The following is a 26,246-nucleotide window of genomic DNA, read 5'->3' as shown; positions in this document are numbered from 1 at the left end:
CCAACCCATGGAGTCACTTCAGTTAGTTTATGCTTATGATGATTGTTATTACTGGAGTGCTAGCGAGCTCGCTGGCAGATTAGTACGTCTGTAAATGTGACACGGGGTGGATAGTGCGTCTTCCCTTTCCCTGCTCTTCCCAACAGACTGATCTTAGCCTTTGTTTTACAGTGCTTCTCTCTCACCGCCCCCTTCCCATCTCCATCGGTCCTTCCCTCCGTTACCTGATACTTGTGGGAGCTGCGATGGCCCTCATGCAGACAAAGCTTTCAAAGGGGGTGCTGAAAAGCAAAGTCCCTGGAGACTGTGCTGTCAAGGCAGAGCACAGTAATCTTAGCAACACTTCTTGCTTTCAGGACGGCTGGGGGAAGGGACATCATGGCTACCTTTCTGTAACTAAAATTCTTTTGAAGCAGTTTTTGAGGGTGGGTGTGCGGAGGGCTTTTTTTCTTTGTTTTCTGATGCTGCTGTGCTAGCTCGGTGCTTTCTCTCTTCCATGGGCAATTCTTCCACACATGCTTTATGGTGGCTACAGCATAGTGTCAAAGGCTGTACTTCCTGGTTAAGCACATAAGATGCATTAATGATGACAAAGATGAGCTATCCAAGGTGAAAGGTCCTCTAAGTCAGACTGGATAAGATAGCTTACGGGATTTCAAGATGATCATGTTTGTCTCGAGGATAATCTATTACCTATTTATGTTTTCAAGTATTCCACTTTAGGGCAGAGACCAGGTTTATTTTTGTTTTCAAAATTATATATATTTTTTTTTTCCGTACAGTCACGTGTGGCTTTGAAACTAACTCTTATTTTTCTTTTGCAGAGATCCTACACACTGCTCGTTGAGGCATGGGATTACAATGATAACTCTACTAGTAAGTATTCATTCTTCTGGTTTACTTAGTTTGGACACCTCAATTTCCTGACCATTGAAAGGCTTTTGGTAGTCAAACCAGCCCACTGCAAGTAGGGCATGAGGAGAGGGTAGAGCTCTCCCCGAGACAACAATTCAGAGCAACTACTCCAGGCTCTGCAGCAGCCTCTTTCCCTCATATTGCCTGTAGAGGGTGAGTAGCTTGCTCGCCTAGGCACCAACAGTTTGATGCCTAAAAATAGATGCTGTTAATTCCCTCTTTCTCCGTAGCGAGAATAAAAGCCAAGGGCTTTCTTCAGGATTTTTTGTTTTGATTTATTTATTTTTTATTAGGAGTGATATTTGGAAGCCTGAGTCTTGTTGACTTGGGACTTCTCTATAAACTATGTGCTTCTCAAAACGGAACATGCTGCTTTAAAAAAAAAAAAATAATAAAAATCTCCATAAGACTTGGTATAGATATGACTTTAATGGCTGTAGATGAGAAACAGGAGTCTCTACCAGCTCTTCCTTGGGAGTTGGATGTCTAGGGATTTATATTCAGGGGCTGAAAAACATGTACCAGACACCACCTGGTACAGCTGGCTGGAAATCAAGGGTGGGAATCTTTTGCCTGGAATGTCTTTGGTTGGTTTCAGAAACTTTCTTCTAAGCTTTTCCTCTTGGCTAGAGGAATCTGTGTAGAGTCTCTTGGCACATGAACTGTTCTGCTGTTACTGAAGTAGGTGGGCAAAATTAGCTCTATTTTCAATCTAAGGCTTTAATAGTGTGTGGTAAAAGCCACAGGAGAAAGTATGAATCTGAACTCATAAACTTTCTGTTGACACAACAAGCCTTTTCCTTTAACAAGGAAGCGGCAGCACTGGGGCCCATCTTACACAAATCTTACAGCAGCTTCTTGTAGTCCGCTTTGGAATGCCAGCTGACAGCCGCACAGTAATGAAATGGACTTCATGCTTCACGAAAGAAAGGCCTTGTAGAAATGTGCACAGTACTATGGTTTTATATTTTAATGGGTGGAGAGTACACTGCTTAGGAATGGCCTTTGAGCCTGGGAACCTTTCTGCACACATCTGCTTTTTAATTTATTTATTTTTAATATACATGGGGTGTCCTATTAGTTCTTAGCTCTAGAAGAGTTGTCCATTGCAAACGATTGATGTGACCTGTCCGCGATAGCCACGGTTTGCTTTACAACCTGCCACGTTCAGCACTGTTGCAGTACCTGCGATTTCAGGCCCTACCCCGGCACAGTCATGGAGCGGTGACTAGGGGACTTCTTAGCTATGGAGTGTTTTATGCAGGCGCAGAAAATAGATTGCTACAGCAGCAGAGTTGTATTAAAAATGGAAGATGCCTGAATTCAAAATGAAGGTCTTGTTTACAGTAGGATCTGAGAGTTTTTTCAGACTGGGTCTCTGCCACTTTTACTATTATTAGAGCTCATCTTTTTTCATGAAACAACTGCATTTCCAAAGCTACACAATGAACCCTTTCTTTGCTTTCATGTTCTGGAAGTACAATTGTCTTCAGACAAAATTGCCTCATTTCTCAGCAGTGCATTTGACCAAGTGCAGACATGTTCCTACATATGTTCCTGATTTGCATTCCTGCTCTAGCTTTGCTGTCATATACCCCTCTGTGGGTCACTTCAGTCACTCTACTGCACAAAGCTTTTCCTTTGTACTGCATCGCATTGCTTACAGTCAGCTTTCCCATAGCTGAAGAATAAGTCTTGAAGAACTAGTTAAGGAAATCACTAGAACTAAACAATTGTCATCGTATAGAGTGATGAGTGTTTATTTTTGTATTTTTTTAATGTTCTTTCACCCTGATTACCACTGAATTGTAAGGACTCTGTGAGAGCGCTCTCTCAAAAAAATAAAATTAGTTTAGTAGGCTTTGTGTAACTTTTCAATAGCTCTAGCATCCTCTGATCAATGCAGTTGTTCGGAGATCCTAGAGTGGATGCTTCCTTCCCCCCTCTACATTCCACTCCTCCTACGTTCCCTTTACCACATACTCTCTCTTGTCTCACTTCCAAGAGTAGCTTGCAGTTAAATTCTGGCCCTGTTGAAGCTGATGAGAATCGTGCTTTGTTGGAGCCAAGATTCAACTTAAATGGTTTTCTTACTCTGGTTCTTGTCTAGATGCCATCTTGCTACTGTCGCTTCTTACATAAAGCTAATGGGGCTGACATTGCAGCTCAAACTATGTCAAAGAGCTATTGTAAATTACTGGTATCGGTTGCATGTGAATTCCAGTCGGGCATAAGAGACTTCAGCACAATGTAAACCAAGCCATAGCTGGAAGTTGTCTGAAACAAAGACTTTCAAAAATAACTGTGCTGTCCTTGGCCACACAAACTGTTCAGAGGAGTCTGGGCTTTTTTTTGTGTTGTTGTTTGCTCCCTGATGATGGGTAGTTATAATTTCCAGAAATTGGAGGAGCACTGAAAAGCAAAGGTGGGCAGTCAAAATAGCGAATTTCCCTGTGCCTAAAACCTCTGATACAGTTGCCCACGGAATAAAAAGATGGATTAAGAACTTTGAAGTGTAGCCACAAAAAGTGAATGAAACCAACCAACTTTCTGACAGCAAAGTGCGGAGTGTAAAGATGTACAGAAAGCCTTTCTCTTGCGCTTCATCAATTTCTAATTGGTTAATGTTTCCTCTAACCTTCCCATCAAAGCATGGCGTCCTGAGTCAGATGATGTCAGGGGAGTTAGGAAGATGGCTTTCCCTCAAGCCTTGGCTGACTGCTGCTTTTTATTTACTTAACCAGTCTGCTGCTTTGGGATTGCTTACTATAAAACGTTGTTGGTGCGGGCTAAGAATGGAAGAGTTGTTGCAATGCCTTCCCTGAAGTCTGGGTCAGCACGCTTGTGTAAGGGCGTACTGGCAGGTGGGAATAGGGAAGGGTGGAGAAATTTTTGTACAAGAAGGAACATGCCAATACTTCATTGTGAAAACTGTGGGTGATGGCTAATGGAAAGAGATTTTAAGTCTGTGAGACCTTACTTGAATTCAAAAGTTTGGTGGTAGCTTCACAATGTGTATCAAATGAAAAGCATTTTAGCCATGATCTAAAGTGAAATTGCAGCTGGTTTTCATCTGTGTCCTTAAAAAAAAACAAAAATAAAGTCCAGCAGACTAATAAGGATGTTTCCATTTGAGTTCAGCCTGTGGTTAAGGGCTCAAAAGAGCCGGTGGCTGGAGTGAGATGTCATAGGCGTACAGCAAGGACATGCTTCCTAATGAGCTGGCAGATAGGGGAGGAATGATAGAGCAGAGGCAAGAGGAAAGATCTCTTTTCCAAGGCGATTGGTTTTTCTGGTGCCAAGGACTGAAATAGCTGTCAGTGGTATGTTCCCAACGGGGAACAGGAAAAGACTGGAAGAGCAAGAGTGAGTGTGTGTGTGTGGAGGGGGTTTGCAAAACTAAATTGAGTGTCACTCCCCTTTTCTCCTGCCACTTACAGGAGAAAAGGCTAGAGTTGTTTTACTCGCAAGAAACAGGATGTCTTTATGCACTGAGTCGGTATTTGGGGAAATGCGTTTGCTTTCCAACTGTGCTGTAGATCGGGGTGTAATCTTGGCAAGTGCAGCAAAGCCATCTCCAGCACGCATGAGTGGAACTATAATCGCTTGACTAGCCCCATTCAAGGCGAATAGATATGCATCTGCTTAAGTACCTCTTAGAATTAGTCAGTAATCTTGTTGATGAGATCTAAGAGCCTTACACCTGCACAGTACAGGACATGATATTGCTCTGGATATACCAGTATGGAAAAGTCCTTAGGCATCTACATTATTTGTGAATGGGATTTAAGTTAATAAAGGCCTGTGTGCGTTTCAAAGTCTTACACATAGATGTGGGGTTGGGGGCTTAGTGCCAATGAATAATAAAAACTGATTTAAATGGAAAATATTATAGAACCAGAAATACCAGAAGGTGAATAAGAAGCTGTTGCCCTTAATTTCACACTGTAAACACTTAATGAATGCTGTAGTCTCAAGGCAAGAACATCCCCCAAAATAGGGAAATGCTTACAGTGTCTGTGTATCGACACTCTTCTGTGGTTGTGCAGCAAGCGCTTTGACCTGACTTTATTCAAAACTGCCGGCAAGCAGGCGGGATCTAGTGGGGAATTGATAATGGCTATCTGAGGCTTGAGAAGCCTGTTTGGATGTTCTTCTTGAAAGCTACAAATCAAAGGTCCTTGGTAATCCATTTAAAAGTATTTTAGATGAAAAACTGCCCATGTGTCATCTTAAGCTTTATGTGGCAACTTCATTAGTCTTCAGTTCTGCCTTATGTAAAATCCCCAAACTTTCTTTTGTAATTGTTGGAAGAACAAGCTGAACATCACTACATTTTAATTCTTAACACTCAAATGTGCCAGTACTTCACACGCTGCTTCCTAATGCATCATTGGCAAACTGCCCTTCTACCGAAAATTCTTCTGTCGCTGGATTATGTTCCTGTATACAGAACAGTGTAGCCCAGGTACTGCTTATTTTTGGTTTTGTACTACGTCTGCAAGGATATTTTGGCTGTTTTATGATAAACTTTTACTGGGCAGTCAAGTGCTTGCTAGCAGCAGGTCGTAAGGCAGTGTCAGCTCATTTAAATCACAAGACCTGGACTACAAAGTGAAATACCACAGATATATACAATGTTCCGAGCTAATGTGAAATATTATTATTTCAAGCCATAATTTAGACAGTTGTAGGGCTCTAAAAGCCAGAAGACTTTTGCTGGAAGTAAATGTCAAGTAGAAAGTCAAAACTTTGAAATGCTGCGTAGCGAGAAGAGGGATCTATATGCAGTAATTCGAGTTCTCTGCTTTGAGCTCTGGTAGTCTTGAATTTTCAGTGTCAGCTAACATCTGAAGAGAGAACTTCCACGGTATTTCTCAGCCAAAAGCTTGTGAGATCACTGATGTCGACTGAATGCCAGAGTTGCTAGTTTTCAATTTTGTGTTTACACCAGAGTCCCAGGAAGCTGCAAACCTTTTGTGGTGACATTGCTTTATTAGGCTATTGTAGTGCGATGTTTTTGTAAATATTCCAGTTAAAAACAAAACTCGTACCATTAATGGAGAAGCCTGGAAAACCACATTATGTACCAATCTATTGTAGCTAGAAGTAAAAGCAGCTGAATTTTCTTTAATCGTGAACTGTATGATACTTACTGGATGTCCTTACAGTGCAAAAGAGATAAGTGATTGGCAGGAACCTATCAGTCCCTTTTGATTTCAAGCTTTGTTCAGTTTGATAATGCTGCATGTGTGTTTCAGTTAATGGTTTGTAGCTCCAGGGCAGCCTTATCTTACTTTCTAAAGCAGAAAATTAATAAAACCAACTGGCTGCCTCAGAGAGTCTGCCTGCGACGCTAGAGCGCTGTGGTGTGGGAGGTAATGATACCCAAACGAAGTGTTAACTCTGACATCTCTTCTGACTTCTAGATCCCGATCGCATTATTGAGAAGGCATCCCACTCTGGCATGATCAATCCAAGCCGTCAGTGGCAGACTTTGAAACATAATGCAGGAGTTGCCCACTTTGAGTATCAAATCCGTGTGACTTGTGCAGAACATTACTATGGCTTTGGCTGCAACAAGTTTTGTCGACCGAGAGATGACTTCTTCACTCACCATACCTGTGACCAGAACGGCAACAAAACCTGCTTGGAAGGCTGGATGGGACCAGAATGCAACAAAGGTTTGTGACGAACGCTCAACCCCTAAATGATCAGCAGGCTCGGATAGGATTTGGGTGCATCGTATCCAGGTTGCAGTTCAGTGGTCAGTTTGTGCAGACAACAGGACTGATGGGACAGCGACGAACTCCTCACACAGAGAGCTAGGGGCAGGAGAAGACTAGTTTCTGCCTTGTTTTAAAATCTTGGAGAGGCCTGACAAGTACCGGGCACTTAGAAGATGTGTTCTTTCTCTGATTATCCACATCTTTGCCCTTGGGAAGAAAACCCAGCCCATTGACTTCAATGGGAGTTCTTCTGCTGACTTCAAAAAGGATTTCCCCTTTGGTGCAGAACTTCAAGACAAGCAGGAAGGAGAGACTTGTTTTAGAGCTGACCTGGCAAGCGTAAAGCTTTGGTGTGTGAAAAGTCCCAGGCTGTTTGTTCTACCTGAGATGATGTTTAACATGTTTATTAGGGAATGGCAACTTCCTAGGTAATTTCAGAAGGAGAAAGCAGCACTCTGAATAGGAACAGACTATCAGTGTGTCTTGCTGACTGAGTTTGCCTGCAATTTGAATCTTTGCTCACCTGAATATCCTGTCTGTTCAGAGATAGGGCTCCAAAGTGAATCCAGAGTAGTTAAAAGTTGCTTTGAATTAGATGTAAAGCCAGGGAGAGTGGGACGGGTCACCTGCAAAAGACAGAGAAAGGACACCTGTAGACTCAGAGGCTTGAGCTCTCTCAGGCGAGATGGTTTCTCTTGCATAGAAACAACTCTTTGAACGGCATTAGGGACAATTCCTCTGCAAAGCTAGCTGATAGGTTTCCTAGCACAGGGAGCCACCTACCTTGGCTTTCCTTCCAGTAGACTTGATACGACAGACTTGTTAAACCCTTGGATTCAGTAGGATTACAGTGCTGGCTAGGAACTAAAACATTCCCAGGAGTGTGAAGATGCAGGAAGCGGGCAGCATGCTGATACTATTCTTTTTTTTGTTTTGTTTTGTTTTAACAGCTATTTGTCGTCAGGGATGTAGCCCCAAGCACGGTTCTTGCACAATTCCAGGAGAGTGCAGGTAAATGCTCCCTCTCTCTCCTTGTTTCCCCCGACCCTCCCCCCCACCCCCAGATAATTACACAAGCGATGATGCTAAACACAATAGGATTGGGGAGGGAAGGTGTTTTTGGAGTCATGTTTTTGACCAAGGCACATTATTCATGCTGACTTGCCCAGAATAAGGGGGGAGCAGGCTTTTAATGCACTGATAATTTTAAGAAGCTTTTGCTTTGTGAAATGGTGGCACTGGGGGGAAGGGAGGTGTGGGATAAATCGTGTGAATGCTGCCTAATGAGCACTAACTAATTGTTTCTGCATAAATAGTGCAAATGTTTTGTGGGTATGGGTTTTTTTCCAACAGCCTGATTAATAGGCTTTTTCAACTACTAGCTTGAAGTACAGAAGTACACAGAAAAGCTTGTGGCTTTTCTCTCCTCTTCTCCTTTTCACTGTTTTCCCCCTTCCTCCCCCTCCCCTCCCCCCCCCCCCCCCCCCCCCCCCCCCCGTTTTCTTCCATCAGTAGGCAAAAGTCAAGCATTCTTTAGAATGGGATTAGTTAAATCTCTCCGTTCCTTTACCATTGTGAGCCAGGCTCTGAGTGCTGAGAGGTTAATAGCTGGGATGAAATCTTGTCAGTAGGCTCCGATGAACGCAGAATCTTGCTCCCGTGCTTTGAAGCCCATTCTGTCCTGGCAAGGAGACAATGAAAAGCAGAGTTTATCCGTAACCCAACAATTAAATATTTGGAATGCCTCAAAATATACAGCAGAGGGAAGTTTTCTGACTTACTAATAGAGGGTTAATGGATATTGAATGTGGACATTCTTTATCAACAAACTGGTTGTTAAGTTGCTTCATGCAACCCTTTATTATATCTGTTGACATGCGATAGGGAACTGAGCGCTTCTGAGGTTACAAAACGTTGATATTGATCCTCTGTAGGAAGGGTAAAAAGTGAAGCTTGGGTATTCACGGATAAAACTCAGAAGCCTGAAAGGAATGGAAAGTAGTTTTTCTGCCTAACAAACGTATTGGTGGATTCTCTATTGCTGGAAACTCTTGCATGAAGCGGGCTGCTTTTCTTTCTAGATAAGCTGTAGTTCAAACAAGAACTAAATCTGGGGTGTCGGACAGACTGTATTGTATAAGAAGTCAGCCGAAATAGTCACAGTGCTTCACTCTTTCTCTCTGTCCCTCTAATTTATGCTTCAAAACCAAACCAGAACCAAAAAAATCATCAAGGAACATTCTGAAAGTATGGTAGGAAGTAACTTCTCATCCTGCACAAGAGACATGGCAAAGTGAAAGTCAAGCCGCAAGATGGACTGTTGTAGCTTACGTTCCGTGATTTTAATATTAAGCAGCACTGATATAAGCTGGTTAACCCCCAGAACACCAAATCTAAATCTTTTTTTAATTAAAAAAAAAAAAAAAAAGAAAAAGAAGAAAGCCTAGCAAGTGGTAGGAAGTATCGGGGGGCCAGATGGCGAGAGGAGTGTATCAGTCAAGGCTACCAGTGATTTGTGCTTCTGTCATCAGAATAAACATGCCTTGTAGGGGTTGCTGTCTCCTAGTCAGAACAACAGGCTTTGTTTCCAGATTATTTTTTTTTCTTTCCTTTCTCTTTCTAAGTCTCTTACCTCCCACTCACTGCCCAGACATGCACTAGTGCTCTTATTTACTTAAGGTGCAACTTTCCCACACTTGATTTGCATAGTCTTGAAACAATGCTGTCCTTCTGGTGCTTTCAGATAACTTCTGCTTGCCAAGTTAGACCAATATCTTTAAAGTGAACACAGAAACAAGATTCCATTTTCTTTTAAGTTTTGATGAGTCATATAGCCTGTATGTTACAAATGCAGCAGAGTATAAAAATAACATCCCAGCAGAAACTGCTCTGGGTTCTGGTACAATAGACAACTCGCAAACATTCTTAAAATATCCTTTTCCCTTTTGGTGCGAGTCACTTTCTTTTAATGCAGGCGAGCCAACAAAACCATATTTACTCATGAATCACTATACAAGGAAAGTTAACTTTAAATTTCTCATGAGAAACTGCTGCATACATATTATTAAACAAGAATTATTACCATGAATCTTTTTCTGGAATTGGTATCTAACTTTTTATTTTTTTAAATGCCCATAGCCTTAACCAATTTTGTTTGTTACACTTTGAAGCACATCATATCTTTGGCTCTAAAGCTCATGGTTTCTTCCTCTGTGTGTGTTGTGTGTTTGGGTTTTTTTTTTGTTGGTTTTTTTTTTTTTTTTTAATTACTTGTTTCTCTTTACACTGGCTTTAAAGAAAATTTAAAACCCCAGCCCTTCTGATTTGGCAGAAAAGAGTAAAAATCTCAATTTGGATACCTGGTTTTGCAGGTGAGGTCCCTTAGTTTTGCTTGTGTGCGAGCTCACAGGCAAGCTGCTTTGAATGCAAAAACACCTTAAGAGAGTATGTTCCTAAATTTTTATTTTTGTGCATTCTTATTATATTCCCTATACAAAAGGATTTTCCAAGAGCTACTTTAGAGAGAGGTTGTTTTGCCCGATCTGGTTTTCTTTCATGTTCTTTGCACACACAGACACATAAGTTTCATAAGCTTTTTTTTTTTTTAAAAAAACACACAAACTAATAAGAATTTCCCATTGACTTTGAACAGGCTGCTATTGAAATAGCTATTAAAAAAAAAAAAAAGTTAATTAAGATGCGGTTTGTCACCTGAGATTTTTAGAAGGGGAGTCAGCCTTACCACTAGCTGTGTGAGATTACCCAATGGATAGATCCTTCTAGCTTTTTCCCATGAGAAGAAATTGCCAGCAGAAGAATGGTGGGGGGTTTTATAAATAGAAAGCTTAGCTGACTTCTGTGCAGATGAGGTTTGTTTTCATAATTTAGTGACAGCTTAGTGCATAATTGCTGCTGATCAATTACTCTCAGGATCTGTTCATGAAATACAGTACCTCAACAAACCCTTGCTTTTCATTTTCAACTTGTTTTCCTTGTTTCTATCTATAGATCCACTTTAATTTGAAGAATCCTTGGTCTGCCTTGCTAGTGAGAACTAAATGAAAGCCAAAATGAGCTTTCCCTTAAGGAGGCTTTACTTTAAAAGAACATCTTCCTTTTAAGTATGGAATTCGGCTAGCTCATTGATAGCGGCAATAAATAATTTAAATAATAATAAATCATTCTCCAGACGTGAAATTAAAGTTTCTCAGAATTGGATATGTTTTAGTTATTTCCTGAAAAGAAGTTAGCATAAATCAAACTCTGAAAGACACTGACAACTGATCTTCTTGGAACACGTGTAAAATCCTGATGCGTGCTGTTTTCTTTCATCTCTTACTGTGGCCCAGTCCATACTTGCTCTTACATCTTCTAATTCAGAATAAGGTTAGCTTCCGATAGAGCAGAGAACTCCTAATGCTTTGCCGCTGCCTTGCCGAGGGCTCAGAGTTGGGTTTTATGGTTTTGTTTGTCTTCCTGCAAAGCCAGCGTGGCTGAAATGCCTGGAACCCTGTATTCATGAGGATTTCTGGATAATTATTGTTTCCACTGACTTTTTCTTCCCCCCCCTTCAATTTATAAAGCACCCTGTCAAAGTCCAGAGATTGATTTGTAGTGCACACCCACCCTCTCTGCCACATTTGTATGAGGCTCCAAAAGAGTATTATTGTGCTGAATGGCCTCATGCTGGTTCTCTCAGAACAGTTATTCTTTTGTCAGGAGGCTGGCTATGGAGACCTTGGCAAAACTACTAAAATGTTTGTTTACAAGAAACCATCAAACAAACCTTGAATAGCTTCTCCCCTCCCCTCGTCCTGCCCATCTCCCTCACCTCCCCAGTCTTTCTCCAAGCTTTGGAGCTCCACACTCGATGTACACAGAGCAATTTGAACGGGGTTGGGGTTTGTTTCCCTGTTCTGATTTTTCTTTTTCTTTTTTTTTCCTTCCTTAAACGAAGGTGTCAGTATGGATGGCAAGGCCAGTACTGTGATAAGTGCATTCCACACCCAGGATGTGTCCATGGCACTTGCATTGAACCATGGCAATGCCTCTGTGAAACCAACTGGGGTGGTCAGCTCTGTGACAAAGGTATGCTAATCTTACGGAGAGCCAACTGTAACACTTGAATTTTAACGCTGGCAGACTTAGCAAGAAGAGAGTGTATCCGAGACTGAGTAATTCGGCCTCTTGAAACATGGTGGGAGTTTTTTGTCCTTCAGCTACTTAGTGTTGTCTCCTCTGCTGTTCTGGCGTTGTTAGCATATGTGCTTAATTTCTCCCTCTCCTACTCTTGTGTGCGGATGTATCCTGGAAAGGCTGTAGAATAATGGAACAAAGCGTGCACATGGTGATGTTTCTGTTCTTTCTCAACCGTGGCGTTATTGCTCCTCACCTCTTGCAGATCTGAACTACTGTGGAACGCACCCACCCTGTTTGAATGGTGGTACCTGCAGCAACACTGGCCCTGATAAATACCAATGTTCCTGCCCTGAGGGCTACTCGGGACAGAACTGTGAAATCGGTAAGTGTTTGATGCAGCCACTGAGCCGCCACTTGGCAGTTAATTCTTGCCAGCTTTTAGTGGCTGGTTTGGGATATGTTTTATGAGGTTGGGGAAAAGTCAATTTCTAACATTAATTATGATGTCAGAGCTGGCTATAAAGATCCAAGACTTGCTTGTTCATGCTTCTTCATGAACAGCTGATATCTTTGAACATCAGCCTTCTGCTCACCGGAGAGATCACTGCAAGTTACCTTGTCTGGCTCTGCCTCAAACAGGTGCAAGTCGATGCGTTAATGAGTTTTTAGCACAGAAGATGACTTCCTGCTGGCTAGTAGCTTTTTGATCCACAGCTCTCGCAGGAGTGCAATACATCAAGAGTAATGATGGTGTGTCCAGAGTAGAAGCGCGTGGAGGGAGCAGGGGGTGGCTTCTGGTGATATTGCTATAGTCTCTACCGCGATGTCCTTCTGTCCCGGTGCAGCGGAGCACGCCTGCCTCTCTGATCCTTGTCACAACGGAGGAAGCTGCTTAGAGACGTCTACAGGATTTGAATGTGTGTGTGCGCCTGGCTGGGCTGGACCAACTTGCACTGACAGTAAGTCCTTTCAAAATTGAATTTAAAATGTGCTAGTTTGCTGCTTTAGATCAGTCTTTCTAATCCCTGATAAACTTACAGGGCAGCCTGCTTAACCTTTCCCAGCTTTAGTGTTGGTTCTTGGCAGCCATTTATACCGTGGTGCACGCTCTTCTTCATGCCAAGGTTTTTGTTAAATGCAAAGGGACAGAATGGCCAAAGGCTTCTTGAAAGAAGCAGGACACTGAATTTTCGTAGCATTCTGGCAACTTTGTTAAAATACCGTTTTGAGAGACTTGCTGGATCAAAATCTGACTTCCACTTGCAAAAAGGCCATGGGTGTAAACTGCTTCCCCTGTGCTTTGAACCCCCTTTCACGCTACTATTATTTTTAAAGGCGACTTTTGCTGAAATCAGAGTAGACCTAGAAATTCCAAGCAGAGGTCCTGTTGTCTTTCTGTTCCTCGGGGCAAATCCTAGTAGCAGCAAATCAAATTTCTCAGTTACTGACACTGCCTGTTTGGGAACGCAGCTAAGCCTCTCCTTACTTTCCCTTACAGATATTGATGATTGTTCTCCAAATCCCTGTGGTCATGGAGGAACTTGCCAAGATCTAGTTGATGGATTTAAGTGTGTTTGCCCACCTCAGTGGACTGGCAAAACTTGCCAGCTAGGTGAGAACTGCTTTTCTCTTCATCCAGTGTCGCTCTGGGCGGCGGAAGATAAATGCGAGAGGGATCACAGTGCAGCAGGCAAGGGCGGTTGTGCCCTTTGTGTTAGGCATGTTGATGGTTCCGAAGCCTATGGATGTATTCTGGCACACTGAGAGCAGTAAGTGCTGGTGTTTGCAGGACTGGGGTCTAGGACAGTCTCTAAGCAGAGAATGGCTTCCTTCTGTTGTTGTTTTGCTGATGCAGTTGAAGGAAATAGTTAACTAAGCCAAACAGACATACTTTAAACCATAAATGAAGTGGAGAGGGTGCATGTGTATGCCTTCCAGTCCCACCCCCACATCTATTTCTTCCTTTAGCCTGTGAGAAAGTTGCTGTATCTCTTCAGCCATGTCAACTCCTCCAGACCAAGGAGTTCACAGCTGGGTTCCAAAATGTGGATGATCTCATGAAGAATGAGCTGTCTGCATTCTTTACACACCACGCTAATCCCAATGACCAGGCTGTAGCACCTCCTCCTTCAAAATGCTCCCTTGAGATGTGTGTGGAGGGGGGGGGGGTGAAAGTTGCTCTTAATGAGTGGCTGTGTAATTATCAAATAATTAGCGTAGCCTGTATGTTCTAATTGCAGAGAAATTGAAAGAGACTGATGTATGATTAACTTTTGTTTGTTCAAGTCACGCTAATCCATGCTGTATATTACAAGTTCCTCTTAGATCTGAATGAACTGCTGATTATTGCTGTGAAAACCAGCTGTAGGCTTCCCCCCGTCCCTTGCCCTACAAGCCCTGCGTTTGGCCATTCACGTTGGGTTTTTTTTTCAGATGCGAATGAATGTGAGGGCAAACCCTGTGTCAATGCCAACTCCTGCAGGAACCTGATTGGCAGCTACTATTGCGACTGCATTACTGGCTGGTCTGGCCACAACTGTGATATAAGTAAGTGTCCGTATCCTTGGGCTTATCAAAGGCCGATCGTGTGTGTACATGTATTTATGCCACTGAGTTCTGAGCTCAGATTTAAGTATCAGGCGGAATCCCAGCGGTTGATGTTTTTAGAAAGGGAGTAGTTGGTGTGGAATGAAAATACACATTTTTATCAAACTCATTAGCCCATAACATAGCTATATTCTGATAAAGGGACTAAAACAATGATGTGAAGTTTCACTGCCACTAGTAGAAGAATCACGAAAGGTTCCCACCCATTATAACCACCTTATCTCAAGGAAGGCATGCAGGAAACTTGACAAAAGGTTTATCTAGCTGCAGTTTCAGAGAGACTTGAACTCTGTATCTAGTGTAAATATATTTTTGCCTTCTAACCATGCTAATTTTATTACAGATATTAACGACTGTCGTGGACAATGTCAGAATGGAGGATCCTGTCGGGTAAGCCATTCTTGTTTTATTTTGGTTTCCGTGAGACTTGCAACAGTAATGAAAACATTCGAGTCTACACACAAATAGTGTGGAAAATAGCAATTAGCTGGTATAAATTGTCATTTCGTTGAGTTGGGAGGAGGGGCTGTATCATGCTACAGCACGTCGGGGTAAAAAATATAACTGCAATAAATGACTTCATTTTCACTGCCGGTGTCACCAGTGAATGGGCTGGTTTTTGTGCAAACTACCTACTGTAAATGTAGATACTCCACTTCAAAACGTGGATTAATGTATCCTGCTTGGAAATTAAGAACGTAAGCCAGTACTGGTGTGTCTGTGTGTATTTTTCCCCCTAAATATTCTTGCTTTGTTTTAATTCGAGCTAGTTTCTTATGTTGGTATTGGATATAGTAAGAGGATTATCTTTTTTTTTTTTTTTGGACTGTCACCTTTCTCTTTTCTTTTTTTCTTTAATAAGAATGTATCAAAAGGGAGGAAAAAAACCCCTTAACTCTAAACTTTCTTGTTCCTTCCCAGGACTTGGTTAATGGTTATCGGTGTATCTGTTCACCTGGCTATGCAGGAGATCACTGTGAGAAAGACATCAATGAATGTGCAAGTAACCCTTGCATGAATGGGGGTCACTGCCAGGATGAAATCAATGGATTCCAATGTCTGTGTCCCGCTGGTTTCTCAGGAAACCTCTGTCAGGTAAGAAGCATGGGTGAAAGGCAGGCCCTCAGCCAGCGGTGTTTCTACCAGCACTCAGGATCTGTACACCGAATGCCTTGCATCCAGTGAACCATAGTATAAAGTTGTACTTGATATCGCTGTCAGTCTGCCAAGAAAGTGCTTGATTAATATATATTGGGGGGGAAAAAAGAAACCAACGAAAAACCCTCACGGGCTGCTGAGGATTCTTTTTGTTAAACAGACCGCAAGCATTTGCGTGTCGGGTTTTGTTGCGCGCTAACGATTAACTTTCAGTGGCTGTTAAATATCAAGAGCGGTGTCTGCTGAAATAGTTGCAAGTCTCACTAAACTCTGAGCATTATGAACAATTCATTGAGGCAGCAGATAAAAAGGTCAGATTCCACAATGTCTGCCTGTTGTAGTGAGGGAAAGCTAAGATAAAACTTCTGTTTCACTCAGCCTTCTCCCTCTCTTCCCCCCCACCTTTTTATTTCCCTTTTCTCTCTGCACTACTTACAGCTGGACATAGATTATTGCGAGCCAAATCCTTGCCAGAATGGTGCCCAGTGCTTCAATCTTGCTATGGACTATTTCTGTAACTGCCCTGAAGATTACGAAGGGAAGAACTGCTCCCACCTGAAAGATCACTGCCGCACAACTCCTTGTGAAGGTGTGTGTTACCTTGCAGGTGAACGGGAATGACTGACAACAGTTTCTGCCCCTCCACTGGCTGAAGCCACAACGCAGCTCCAATGGTGTTAGTCAGTGGAGCAGCCTTTGTGTAAAGAGGCTGAATTTTGCCCTGTGCCTCGTGCCTCTGTTTGTAGGAGATGAGTACTATTTGTAAATATGAGACAGTCTTATGTCAACGTGGGCACAAAACACAGGTAGCAAATAACCTGCCTTGCTGGCCACAAATGTGGTCCAGCAATCTTCAGATAAGATGCTGTGATTATTTGATGCGCAAACACTTGGTACAGTCCTTTTATTTTAAAGCAGCAAGCTTATTTGGCGCTGTTGTGGTTTGCGGTTGGAGTCGGTGATCTTAAAGGTCACTTTCCAACCTGAATGATTTTATGATACGCCTGTCTTCTTAAATGTCCATTACTGGATTAATTAAAGTTAAAATAAAATGTTGCTCTTAGCTTAAGAAATCAAGTAGAATGGGCAATACTCACGCGGGTCTGTGCTTTTTCTACAGTAATTGACAGCTGTACTGTGGCAGTAGCTTCTAACAGCACACCGGAAGGAGTTCGTTATATTTCTTCAAACGTCTGTGGTCCTCATGGAAAATGCAAGAGCCAAGCAGGTGGAAAATTCACCTGTGAATGCAACAAAGGATTCACTGGCACCTACTGTCACGAGAGTAAGAGATAAGAGAGAAAATGTTTTGCTGTCCCCTGCTCTTTTTGCAATAAGATTCCATCCTTTCCCCCCAGACCGCTTTAAGGTTTCTTTCTTGTAACACAGTGAACCTTGGAACTGCTTTAAGTTTTCATATCCTGCTTGGGCGAGGCAGATTGGAATTTGCTAGGCCTTGGGGAAAGTTCACAGTAATGAACCTTCTGGCCTTGAATTGTATGTTTTTAAAAACCTTATGTATACAAGATCTGAGGTAGTTAACAGTGGGGTTTAACACGGATCTTAAGGACTCCTGATTTTTATTTTTTTTTTAATAGTAGTTGTTGAGTGACAGGCTCATCACTTTGTGTGCTGTTTTTCAGCTATTTCTCATCTTGCTTATAACCCTTCCTCTCAAAACAGTCTGCAATAGCAAGATGATACTTCTAGTTTGATTTAATCTTTTTCTCCTTTCTCCCCCCCCCCCCCCCCCCAAACTGTTGCAGATATTAATGACTGCGAGAGCAACCCCTGTAAAAATGGTGGCACTTGTATCGATGGCATCAACTCCTACAAATGTATTTGTAGTGATGGATGGGAAGGAACATATTGTGAAACAAGTAAGTTAACCGTTCTTCAGCACGCAGGAAGATCTCCTGGAAATACATCAGGAAGGGATGGCCTGTACTGTCTTTAAGAGGATAGTGACCAATGCCAATTCAACATTAAACTCTGCTGCAAAGGCCGCAGAGGACAAGGTGTCACCTTTTTTTCCACTGAGTCCCGGGCTTTTGAATAGGAACTAAACACAAATTAGGAAGCTGGACTGGAAGTAGAACCTGGCTCTCCTCCTGTTCAATTTTCTGCCCTACCCTTTGGGTAACTTCCTGTAAGAAACCCTTAGCGTTAGTACACAGCACTTTAAGAACGGCACATCTGCACATCGCACTTGTATTTTGTCGGTCTCGGGAACAGGGGAGGAGTGAGCACTCAGCTCCTATCCCCTGACTGGTAGGGTAGTTTATGTAACAGGCCTTTGCACTTCTTGTTTACTGAAAGAAGATGCCAAACAAAATGAAAATAAACCGGTGGAATATTCTTCATCTCTGTGACAGCGCTTAAAGCTTTAAAATACTGACTTAAGTGTTTAATCCATGATTGAAACACAGGCCGAAATTAGGGACAGGACATGCACCTTTCAAGCATTAAGTGTGTGTCAGTTCTGTAAACACTGCTTAGCTCGTTTTCTCTCCTTAACGTATCTAGATATTAATGACTGCAGTAAAAACCCTTGCCACAATGGAGGAACTTGCCGAGACTTGGTCAACGACTTCTTCTGTGAATGTAAAAATGGGTGGAAAGGAAAAACCTGCCACTCCCGTAAGTTCAGCATTTCCAAAACATAACAGGCGTGCTCTGTTAGGCTGCTTAAACTTGTTGCATTGCATTATGAAAGCCCTGATATTAAGGGTAGTTTGGGTTCTTCACAGGTGACAGCCAGTGCGATGAGGCAACGTGCAACAACGGAGGAACGTGTTATGACGAGGGGGACACTTTCAAGTGCATGTGTCCTGCAGGATGGGAAGGAGCCACTTGTAATATAGGTAAATACCCCGTATAATCGCCAGGAAGCAGATGCAGCGCTGAATCTGTGACCTCAGCTTTTCCTCTTGGCTCGCTCTTGGCAGCTTTCTAACAACTTAGCGGCAAATCTTGTTTCTGTTACAGCAAGGAACAGCAGCTGCCTGCCAAACCCCTGTCATAACGGTGGTACCTGCGTGGTCAGCGGGGATTCTTTTACTTGTGTCTGCAAGGAGGGCTGGGAAGGACCCACGTGCACCCAGAGTAAGTCGTCTCTGCTTGAACTTTTCCAGAGTGTTGCATGATGAGAACATTGGCTCATCCTGTCGCCCCTGGAGTCGAGATTGAAACCAGAAGGGAAAGCTTGTTTGATGTAGGCTTTAGCATCACCTGAATCTTTGTTTTTAATGACTTTATGTGATAGAGCCTTGACCTGGGCATGAGAAAGTTGCAAATGAGCTAAGTGGAGACAGATGTCGTCTTGTTTTGTCCCACATTCTTTTTCTACGAGCAGCTCTGTCTGCTTCCACTTTCCCCCCGCTCCTTGTTAGATTCTTTACAAGGATCTCTTCCTGTGTACATGTGTTCCACAATGTAGTTAACAAATTTTGTGGTAGAAGCCTGGAATCAATTTAGTGGAGAATTTGAGCATATTTTTGTTAAAGTTGAGCTAAGTGTAACTTGGGCATTAGGGGAAGTTTTGATCATTCTTTACTGGCAGTAGAGTTGTGTTAGCCAAAGTTTGCATATTTAATGTTGTCTGTCTTGTCTTTGCAGACACAAACGACTGCAGTCCTCATCCCTGGTGAGTTTAATATGTTTATCTTTCATCCTTTGCTTTTTTTTTTTTGCTTTAGAATTCTAGATTCTTTTCATCTGTAGCAGTTTTTTTTTAACATATATAATGACTTTTCGTTATAGTTACAATAGTGGCACTTGTGTGGATGGAGACAACTGGTACCGCTGCGAATGTGCTCCGGGCTTCGCAGGCCCTGACTGCAGGATCAGTAAGTGTCTCAATGGCCCTCTGCCGTGATTTTCGTCTCGCTTGACTCTTGTTGCAAGACAATCATCTTAATTAAGTGGTAGATCAGATTAATGATAGATGTGCTGTGTCTTCTGCATCCCTACCTAGATCTGTAGCAGATGTGGGGAAGAAAGGAATTGCACTGAAAATTAAAGAAATCTTAAAGTTCATTGAGCTAGAGCCGAAACCTCTTGGTTCATCTGAGTGGGCAAAGTGCCCTTCAGGATAGTCTGCCCAGTTAGATGTACTTGTGTGGCACAGGTTTCTGCCTGAGATGAAAGCGTGCCAGCCAAAAACCTTGTCAATTAATAATCCACCTACAAGCCCTGAGGTGATGCATGCACTTCCCTGTAATTTAATAATAATTACAGGTAGGAGGACACTAACAGTCTTTTTTTTTCTTTTTTTTTTTTTTATTTTAACAACAGCCATGGAAATAGAAGTTTCTTAGTAGCAGTACAGCTGGAAAGGGGTTTAATGTTGTTCACCGGTTGAAGAATCTAGTGGGGGGCAAAACTGGACTATGTCAAAGGAGAGGAAGTGTGTTTGTGCGAGAGGGAATGCATCCTTGCCCTTGAAACGCTGAAGGAGCCATAGGGGTCAAGTTTTGATCTTTTAGTGCCACACAGCAGCAACTTCAAAGAGCTTGCTCTGAGATTTTGCTGGTGCTGCTAGTAAGAATCTGTCTCTGAGTAGACACTAGAAAATGAACATAAAGCTCCAGTAGGCAAATCTCTCATGTTTTTTCTGACAAAATAGAAGGGTGCTAGAGAGTTAACTCTTTTATTTCCTCTCCTTCCCATCATAGATATCAATGAATGTCAGTCTTCACCCTGTGCCTTTGGAGCTACATGTGTAGACGAGATTAATGGGTACCGTTGCATTTGCCCACCGGGTCGTAGTGGTCCAGGATGCCAAGAAGGTATTCCAGATGTCACAGCTGGTCATAATAGTTGTGGCAAGATCTGTGTAATTGCATGTTAACAGGCTTTTTTGGTGGTGGTGGGGTGTTATTTGTTGTTGTTTTAAAGCAAGTCTCTTTATTGGAGAAGCAAACTTACCACTAAGTTTGGATGAATTTAGGAAAGGGGGTTTTTCACTTTTTTTTTCCTATTTTAAGTTTATAATTCTGTTCAATCTCTCTCCAGTTACAGGAAGGCCTTGCATTACCAGCGTTCGAGTGATGCCAGATGGGGCTAAGTGGGATGACGACTGTAATACCTGTCAGTGTTTGAACGGGAAAGTCACCTGTTCTAAGGTAGAGCTGCGTTGTGTTTTGGGTGGGTTATACTGTCTTCTGTCCTGTAACCAGCAGTTAATTATCACTATTTATTCTCTTCCAGGTTTGGTGTGGTCCTCGACCTTGTGTTGTACATGCCAAAGGTCATAACGAATGCCCAGCTGGACACGCTTGTGTTCCTGTTAAAGAAGACCACTGCTTCACGCACCCCTGTGCTGCGTTGGGGGAATGTTGGCCTTCGAATCAGCAGCCCGTGAAGACCAAATGCAATTCTGATTCTTACTACCAAGACAACTGTGCCAACATCACCTTTACCTTTAATAAAGAAATGATGGCACCGGTAAGTAGCAGAACGTAGCTCTCCATGGTGTGGCACGTGCGTGCTTGCTTCCCGCAGCAGGAAACAACTGTTTTGACTGGTAGAAGTACAGTAGAAGCTGATGCTCCCTTATTATCAAAGAAAACAGAAGGTAGAGAAGGATTAACACAGACTTCTACCCTAAATGAGAAGAACAAAAGCTGGTTTGGAGGGAATTTCACCTCCTCTTCCCTTGAAAACTCTTACTTCGGGGCAAAAAAATATTCTGTGTGTTTGTGTGCATATATATTTAAAAAAGACCAACACCTTTTTTTGTATCCCCCAGGGGCTTACCACAGAGCACATTTGCAGTGAATTGAGGAATCTGAATATTCTGAAGAATGTTTCTGTTGAATATTCCATCTATATTACCTGTGAGCCTTCACACTTGGCAAATAATGAAATACATGTTGCTATTGTAAGTATTCCTGGAATATTTTTAAATGTCTTCGTAGTTGTTTGCTTGGATACGTGTGCAACATGTGGATTTCATAAAAATCCTAATGCCTGGCTCTGTCAGCACTTCTCATGGTTTAGTTTCCATCCCAATTCCCTTTAAGAACAGGGAAGAAATCCTGGTTACACGTGCGTACCTGAAAGCTACCATCTGGTAGCAACTGTAGCAGGGGTAGTAAAACATTCTTCTGTTGTACTCTCTTGAGCACCGCTTTTGGGTTTGTTTGGGGTATTTTTTTTGTCTTCTTTTTAAAGACGGAGACAGAAATTCTGCATTGGTTTCTGCCCACAGCAGGGTTTTTTTGCGTGTTTTGTTTTTTTAAGTATTAAAATTACTGAGAGCCTTAACTGATTGTGAAAGTTTATAAATAGCAGATTACCCACGCATCTGATCTGGCATTTGGCATTAATTGTATGACTTCTTCTGTAGTCTGCAGAAGATATAGGGGAAGATGAAAACCCAATCAAAGACATCACGGATAAGATTATTGACCTTGTCAGTAAGCGCGATGGTAACAACACGCTGATCGCTGCAGTTGCGGAAGTCAGAGTACAACGGCGACCAGTTAAAAACAAAACAGGTAAGCTTTTCCTTCTCTCCAGAAACTCGTACGCTGGCCATGACTAGAGCAGCTTTTCAAAGCAGGTGAAGCTTTTCTCACTCTTGAGGTTTGCAGCGAGTCTGAGAACCTCTGCCTTTTGGCCCTGTTAACTGGGAACAAGAAGGAGGCTTTGCACCAGGATCTTAGTACTTGAAAAAAATAAAAAAAATAAAAAAAGTGAACAGTTCTGAAAATGCTCTAAAAGGGCTAAGCTGTTAAAGGTTAAAAGGGCTGCCACTCTTCAGCCCCCTTCATGGAGAAGTAAGGAAGAAGAAAGCTAGTGAAGTCGTGCTGCCTGGCTCTGAAAGCTTCCATGTATTTACCTGGCAATGCCACTGTCCAAATGGGATGAATTAAATGTTCAGGTCAGAAATCTGCATTATTAGCTTTCCACGTAGCGCCAGGCGTGCACTGGCATCTTACTGACAGTCACCGGTGGAGAGAGGAATGACCGCAGTGGGTACGGAGCCAACTGCCCTCGGGCTGGGAGATGTTCTGGGAGCTGGGAACGCAGCGTGAAGCGTGACTGGCTCTGTGCACATGAGGAAGACATTTTCCGTGAGGGCTCTCGGACAGTACTCCCGAGTCCTAAACTCACTGTAAACACCCTGTATTCTAAAAGAGCTGAGATTATCTTTATGCTACTGTCCGGACCCCAGTGAAAAAACCACAGGCTTAAGAACTGAGATTTGTTTTCTTTGTAGAAAGCCTTGAGTGGAACGCTTGGTTTGCAGCAGGTTTAACCGGTCTCGTATCTCTTCCAGATTTCTTGGTGCCGTTACTGAGCTCGGTCCTAACAGTAGCCTGGATCTGTTGCCTGGTAACTGTTTTTTATTGGTGTATTCGAAAGCGCAGAAAGCAGAGCAGCCATACTCACACGGCCTCCGACGACAACACTACCAACAACGTAAGGGAGCAGCTGAACCAGATAAAGAACCCCATTGAGAAACACGGAGCAAATACTGTCCCGATTAAAGACTATGAAAACAAAAACTCTAAAATTGCCAAAATAAGGACACACAATTCAGAGGTGGAGGAAGACGACATGGACAAACACCAGCAGAAGGCCCGATTTGCCAAGCAGCCAGCGTACACTTTGGTAGACAGAGATGAAAAGCCCCCCAACAGCACACCTACAAAACACCCGAACTGGACAAATAAACAAGACAACAGAGACTTGGAAAGTGCACAAAGCCTAAATCGGATGGAGTACATCGTATAGCAGACAGTGGGGTGCTGCCATGCAGGGCCTTTAAATATCATTATAAAGGCACTCAAGAGCTTGTAGTTCTTAAACTGTTGTGTAATATTTGAGTCTAAGGCTATTATTTACTTAGAATCCCTGTGTTAATTTAAGTTTTGACAAGCTGGCTTACACTGGCAATGATAGTTGCTGTGGTTGGCTGGGATACCAAGTGCTGCATTTCACATCTATGCAAAACTAGTCAAAAGTGCCCTCATGTAAATTCAGCTGTAGCTGATACATCACCGAAACGTTTCATAAGGTATTACATAGCCTTATTACTCTTCCTTAGTGTTAATTTTTTTTTTTTCTGCCAGATGTCCCGATTTATACAGTTTCTTTAGAATAATACATTTTATTTATATTTATTGAATTTGAGTTTTTTGTATATTGGTTTTATGGTGACGTACAACTAGTTCTGTATTTGAAAGTGCCTTTGCAGCTCGGAACCACAGCAACTATCAAAAATAAGTTTATTATTTATTTTTTTATTGTATTTTTGTTGGGGGCGGGTGGGGGGAACTTGTCAGCAGTTGCTGGTAAATGAAGAATTTAAAGAGGAAAATGTGTCAAAAATAGAAGTTTGTATAGATATGTAAATAATTCTTTTTTTATTAATCACTGTGTATATTTGATTTATTAACTTAATAATCAAGAGCCTTAAAATATCATTCCTTTTTATTTATATGTATGTGTTTAGAGTTGAAGGTTTTTGATAGCATTGTAAGCTTGTGGCTTCTCTATTTTGAATTTATTTTCTTGTTACATGTTGCCTATATGCCAAAACTAAGGTGTTCTAAAATAGTTTATTTTTAATAGGATGGGCTTTCATGCCTTGATGCTGGTTTTTGTACAAATGTCAAACGTTTGAAACACCTTCCATAGTATCACTTTAAGACTCTTTGTAAGTACTGACTGAGGCAGTTTAGATAATTAGACTAGAAAATTTTTTTGCTGCTTTAGACTTGAAAAACGAGTGACAGGCAGATAATCTGCTAAGAAGCAGTTTAAGGGAACAAAACTGAGCTATTACTTTATGTAGATGAAATGTGAGTGGTTGCATGTAATTAAAATATCAGATTAGCGTGTGAAGTTGGAAACACAGCAATCTTATTTTGTAAATTCTGATTATTTTTTTTTTCTCACCATGAATATGTAATACTGAACCACTTGTAGATTTGACTTTTTTTGTAATCTACTGCATTTAGGGAGTATTCTAATAAGCTAGTTGTTGAATACTTGAACAGTAGAATGTCCAGTAAGATCACTGTGTAGGTTTGCCATAGATTACACTGCCCGCCTTAACAAGTGAGGAAATCAAAGTGCTATTACGACGTTTAAGATCAAAAGGCTTATAAACATAGTAATCTCAGTGGTTAACCATTGAGATCACGAAGATACCTTGTATTGTGATATTAGTGTTATATGAAAATGCATCTTTGATGTGTTGTTCCTGGCAATAAATCTTGAAAAGTAATATTTATTAAATTTTTTGTATGAAAACATGAAAGAGCGTGGAGATTATTGAGCTCGGAGGCACTCCCCATGAGTGAGTTGTGCAAAACCAGGGGCAGGTGCCGGTTTACATCTCCAAGACCTGCCGCCGATTTGAGTGGAGTCAGGTGTTTTGTTAGAGGATTACACAGTCCCCTCTGGCTCTCACTCAAACTGAAGGGGTTTGAAAGCAGCATGTCCCTTGCTCTCAGTGACTTTTGGCTAACATAGCTCCATGTACTTCTAAGAGGAGGAGGATGATGATGATGTGACTGGAATTGTGCAACAAGTTTACTTTGCGTGGGCCAATGAGCTGCCACCAGGTAGTAACCAAATCTAAGTAGCTAGGCAAGACACAAACTGCTGACCTGGATGGGAAAGGATCCATAGATCATACTGATTTCTAATGGGCAAAAAGTGCTTTGTAAAGCATAAAATACACTCTTGAAATATTCAAGACAACGGCTTTCAATGCTTAACTCGTGCAGCCCCTCCTGCGCACGAGGGGCTGCATGTAGAAGTAGGGGTTAGCTGTCGGACAGTCTTAGTTAACACACTTTTGTGATGAAGCTGCAAATTTGTTTTGGTCAGGTGCTGGTACAAATCCGAAGGAAAAATGAACAGTGTGTAACAAACGCAATTAAAAAATGTTATAATAATAGCGTCAGGCTGCTTCTTGTACTTCAGCTTAAAGCAACCCACTGCAAGGTTAGGCCTTTTCATCCATATTTCGTTTGTAGCAAATACAGATACTTTATATAAAGATTGCTGCGATGTGAATATGATGAACACGTAAAAAATCCGCTAGCGAGACGTACTCTGTTTCTGTACCTTTTTTACAGCTGTCTAAAAAAAAAAAAAACCTGGCAAAAATCTATTTAGTGTTACTTTTTATTTCAAACTCACTTTAAAATGCGATTTCTAACTTGCGCTGCACTGCCGTGAAAGGAGGACTGCTCTTACTCTTCACAATCACGTGCCACATAACTTAAGTACTGGAGAATCACCAGTGTACTGCCTGCGGAATGGGAAGTCAACAAGATTAGCTTCAGCTGACCACTTCAATAATTCCTCATCAAACAAATCCCAGGAGTATTTATTTCCCTTTGTTCCTTGACTTCAACAATCCGCAATAAAGCAAACGCGGCCTGTCTAGAACAGCCACTTAAAGATAATAGAATCTTCCACCTGCCTCAGAGCGCAAAGTGAGGCTATTTACCGAACGCTTTTCTGTACGTCTAATGTTGAATTTGCCGTCTTCCCGAAGCCTACTGTTCACATAGGACTCCCATTCAATGACGCAGAAACCAGCTACCTCTTCTAAATGACTGAAACGTTTATACCTGAATTTGTAGGAATAAATCTGAGTCTGCCTTCTATTAAGCAAAAGAAAAAGAAAAAGAGGGCTTCTGCTGGTCCTGGGAACGTGTATTTGAC

At 42.0% G+C, this 26,246-nt stretch overlaps 1 protein-coding gene across 1 annotated transcript in view; it reads left to right on the top strand.

Moving 5' to 3' along the window:
- The window catches only part of JAG1 (jagged canonical Notch ligand 1), a 37,362-nt gene extending 11,683 nt beyond the window's left edge, over window positions 1–25,679 (top strand). Inside the window, exons 3-26 of the mRNA XM_063331279.1 lie at window positions 825–876; window positions 6,345–6,599; window positions 7,595–7,655; window positions 11,602–11,732; window positions 12,046–12,165; window positions 12,629–12,742; window positions 13,282–13,395; window positions 14,217–14,330; window positions 14,734–14,780; window positions 15,312–15,485; window positions 15,987–16,137; window positions 16,669–16,833; window positions 17,315–17,428; window positions 18,075–18,188; window positions 18,299–18,412; window positions 18,537–18,653; window positions 19,167–19,194; window positions 19,311–19,396; window positions 20,225–20,338; window positions 20,565–20,674; window positions 20,760–20,996; window positions 21,301–21,432; window positions 21,901–22,051; window positions 22,837–25,679. Coding sequence (XP_063187349.1) covers window positions 825–876; window positions 6,345–6,599; window positions 7,595–7,655; window positions 11,602–11,732; window positions 12,046–12,165; window positions 12,629–12,742; window positions 13,282–13,395; window positions 14,217–14,330; window positions 14,734–14,780; window positions 15,312–15,485; window positions 15,987–16,137; window positions 16,669–16,833; window positions 17,315–17,428; window positions 18,075–18,188; window positions 18,299–18,412; window positions 18,537–18,653; window positions 19,167–19,194; window positions 19,311–19,396; window positions 20,225–20,338; window positions 20,565–20,674; window positions 20,760–20,996; window positions 21,301–21,432; window positions 21,901–22,051; window positions 22,837–23,294 — 3,273 coding nt within the window. The 3' untranslated portion in view covers window positions 23,295–25,679. The remainder of the gene's footprint in view (window positions 1–824; window positions 877–6,344; window positions 6,600–7,594; window positions 7,656–11,601; window positions 11,733–12,045; window positions 12,166–12,628; window positions 12,743–13,281; window positions 13,396–14,216; window positions 14,331–14,733; window positions 14,781–15,311; window positions 15,486–15,986; window positions 16,138–16,668; window positions 16,834–17,314; window positions 17,429–18,074; window positions 18,189–18,298; window positions 18,413–18,536; window positions 18,654–19,166; window positions 19,195–19,310; window positions 19,397–20,224; window positions 20,339–20,564; window positions 20,675–20,759; window positions 20,997–21,300; window positions 21,433–21,900; window positions 22,052–22,836) is intronic.
- Window positions 25,680–26,246: the final 567 nt, after the last annotated feature.

The sequence above is a fragment of the Chroicocephalus ridibundus genome, chromosome 3, assembly GCF_963924245.1.
Source record: "Chroicocephalus ridibundus chromosome 3, bChrRid1.1, whole genome shotgun sequence".
NCBI lineage: Eukaryota > Metazoa > Chordata > Aves > Charadriiformes > Laridae > Chroicocephalus > Chroicocephalus ridibundus.
Note: the sequence above shows the minus strand (reverse complement) of the source record. Positions and strands in the feature narration are given on the sequence as shown.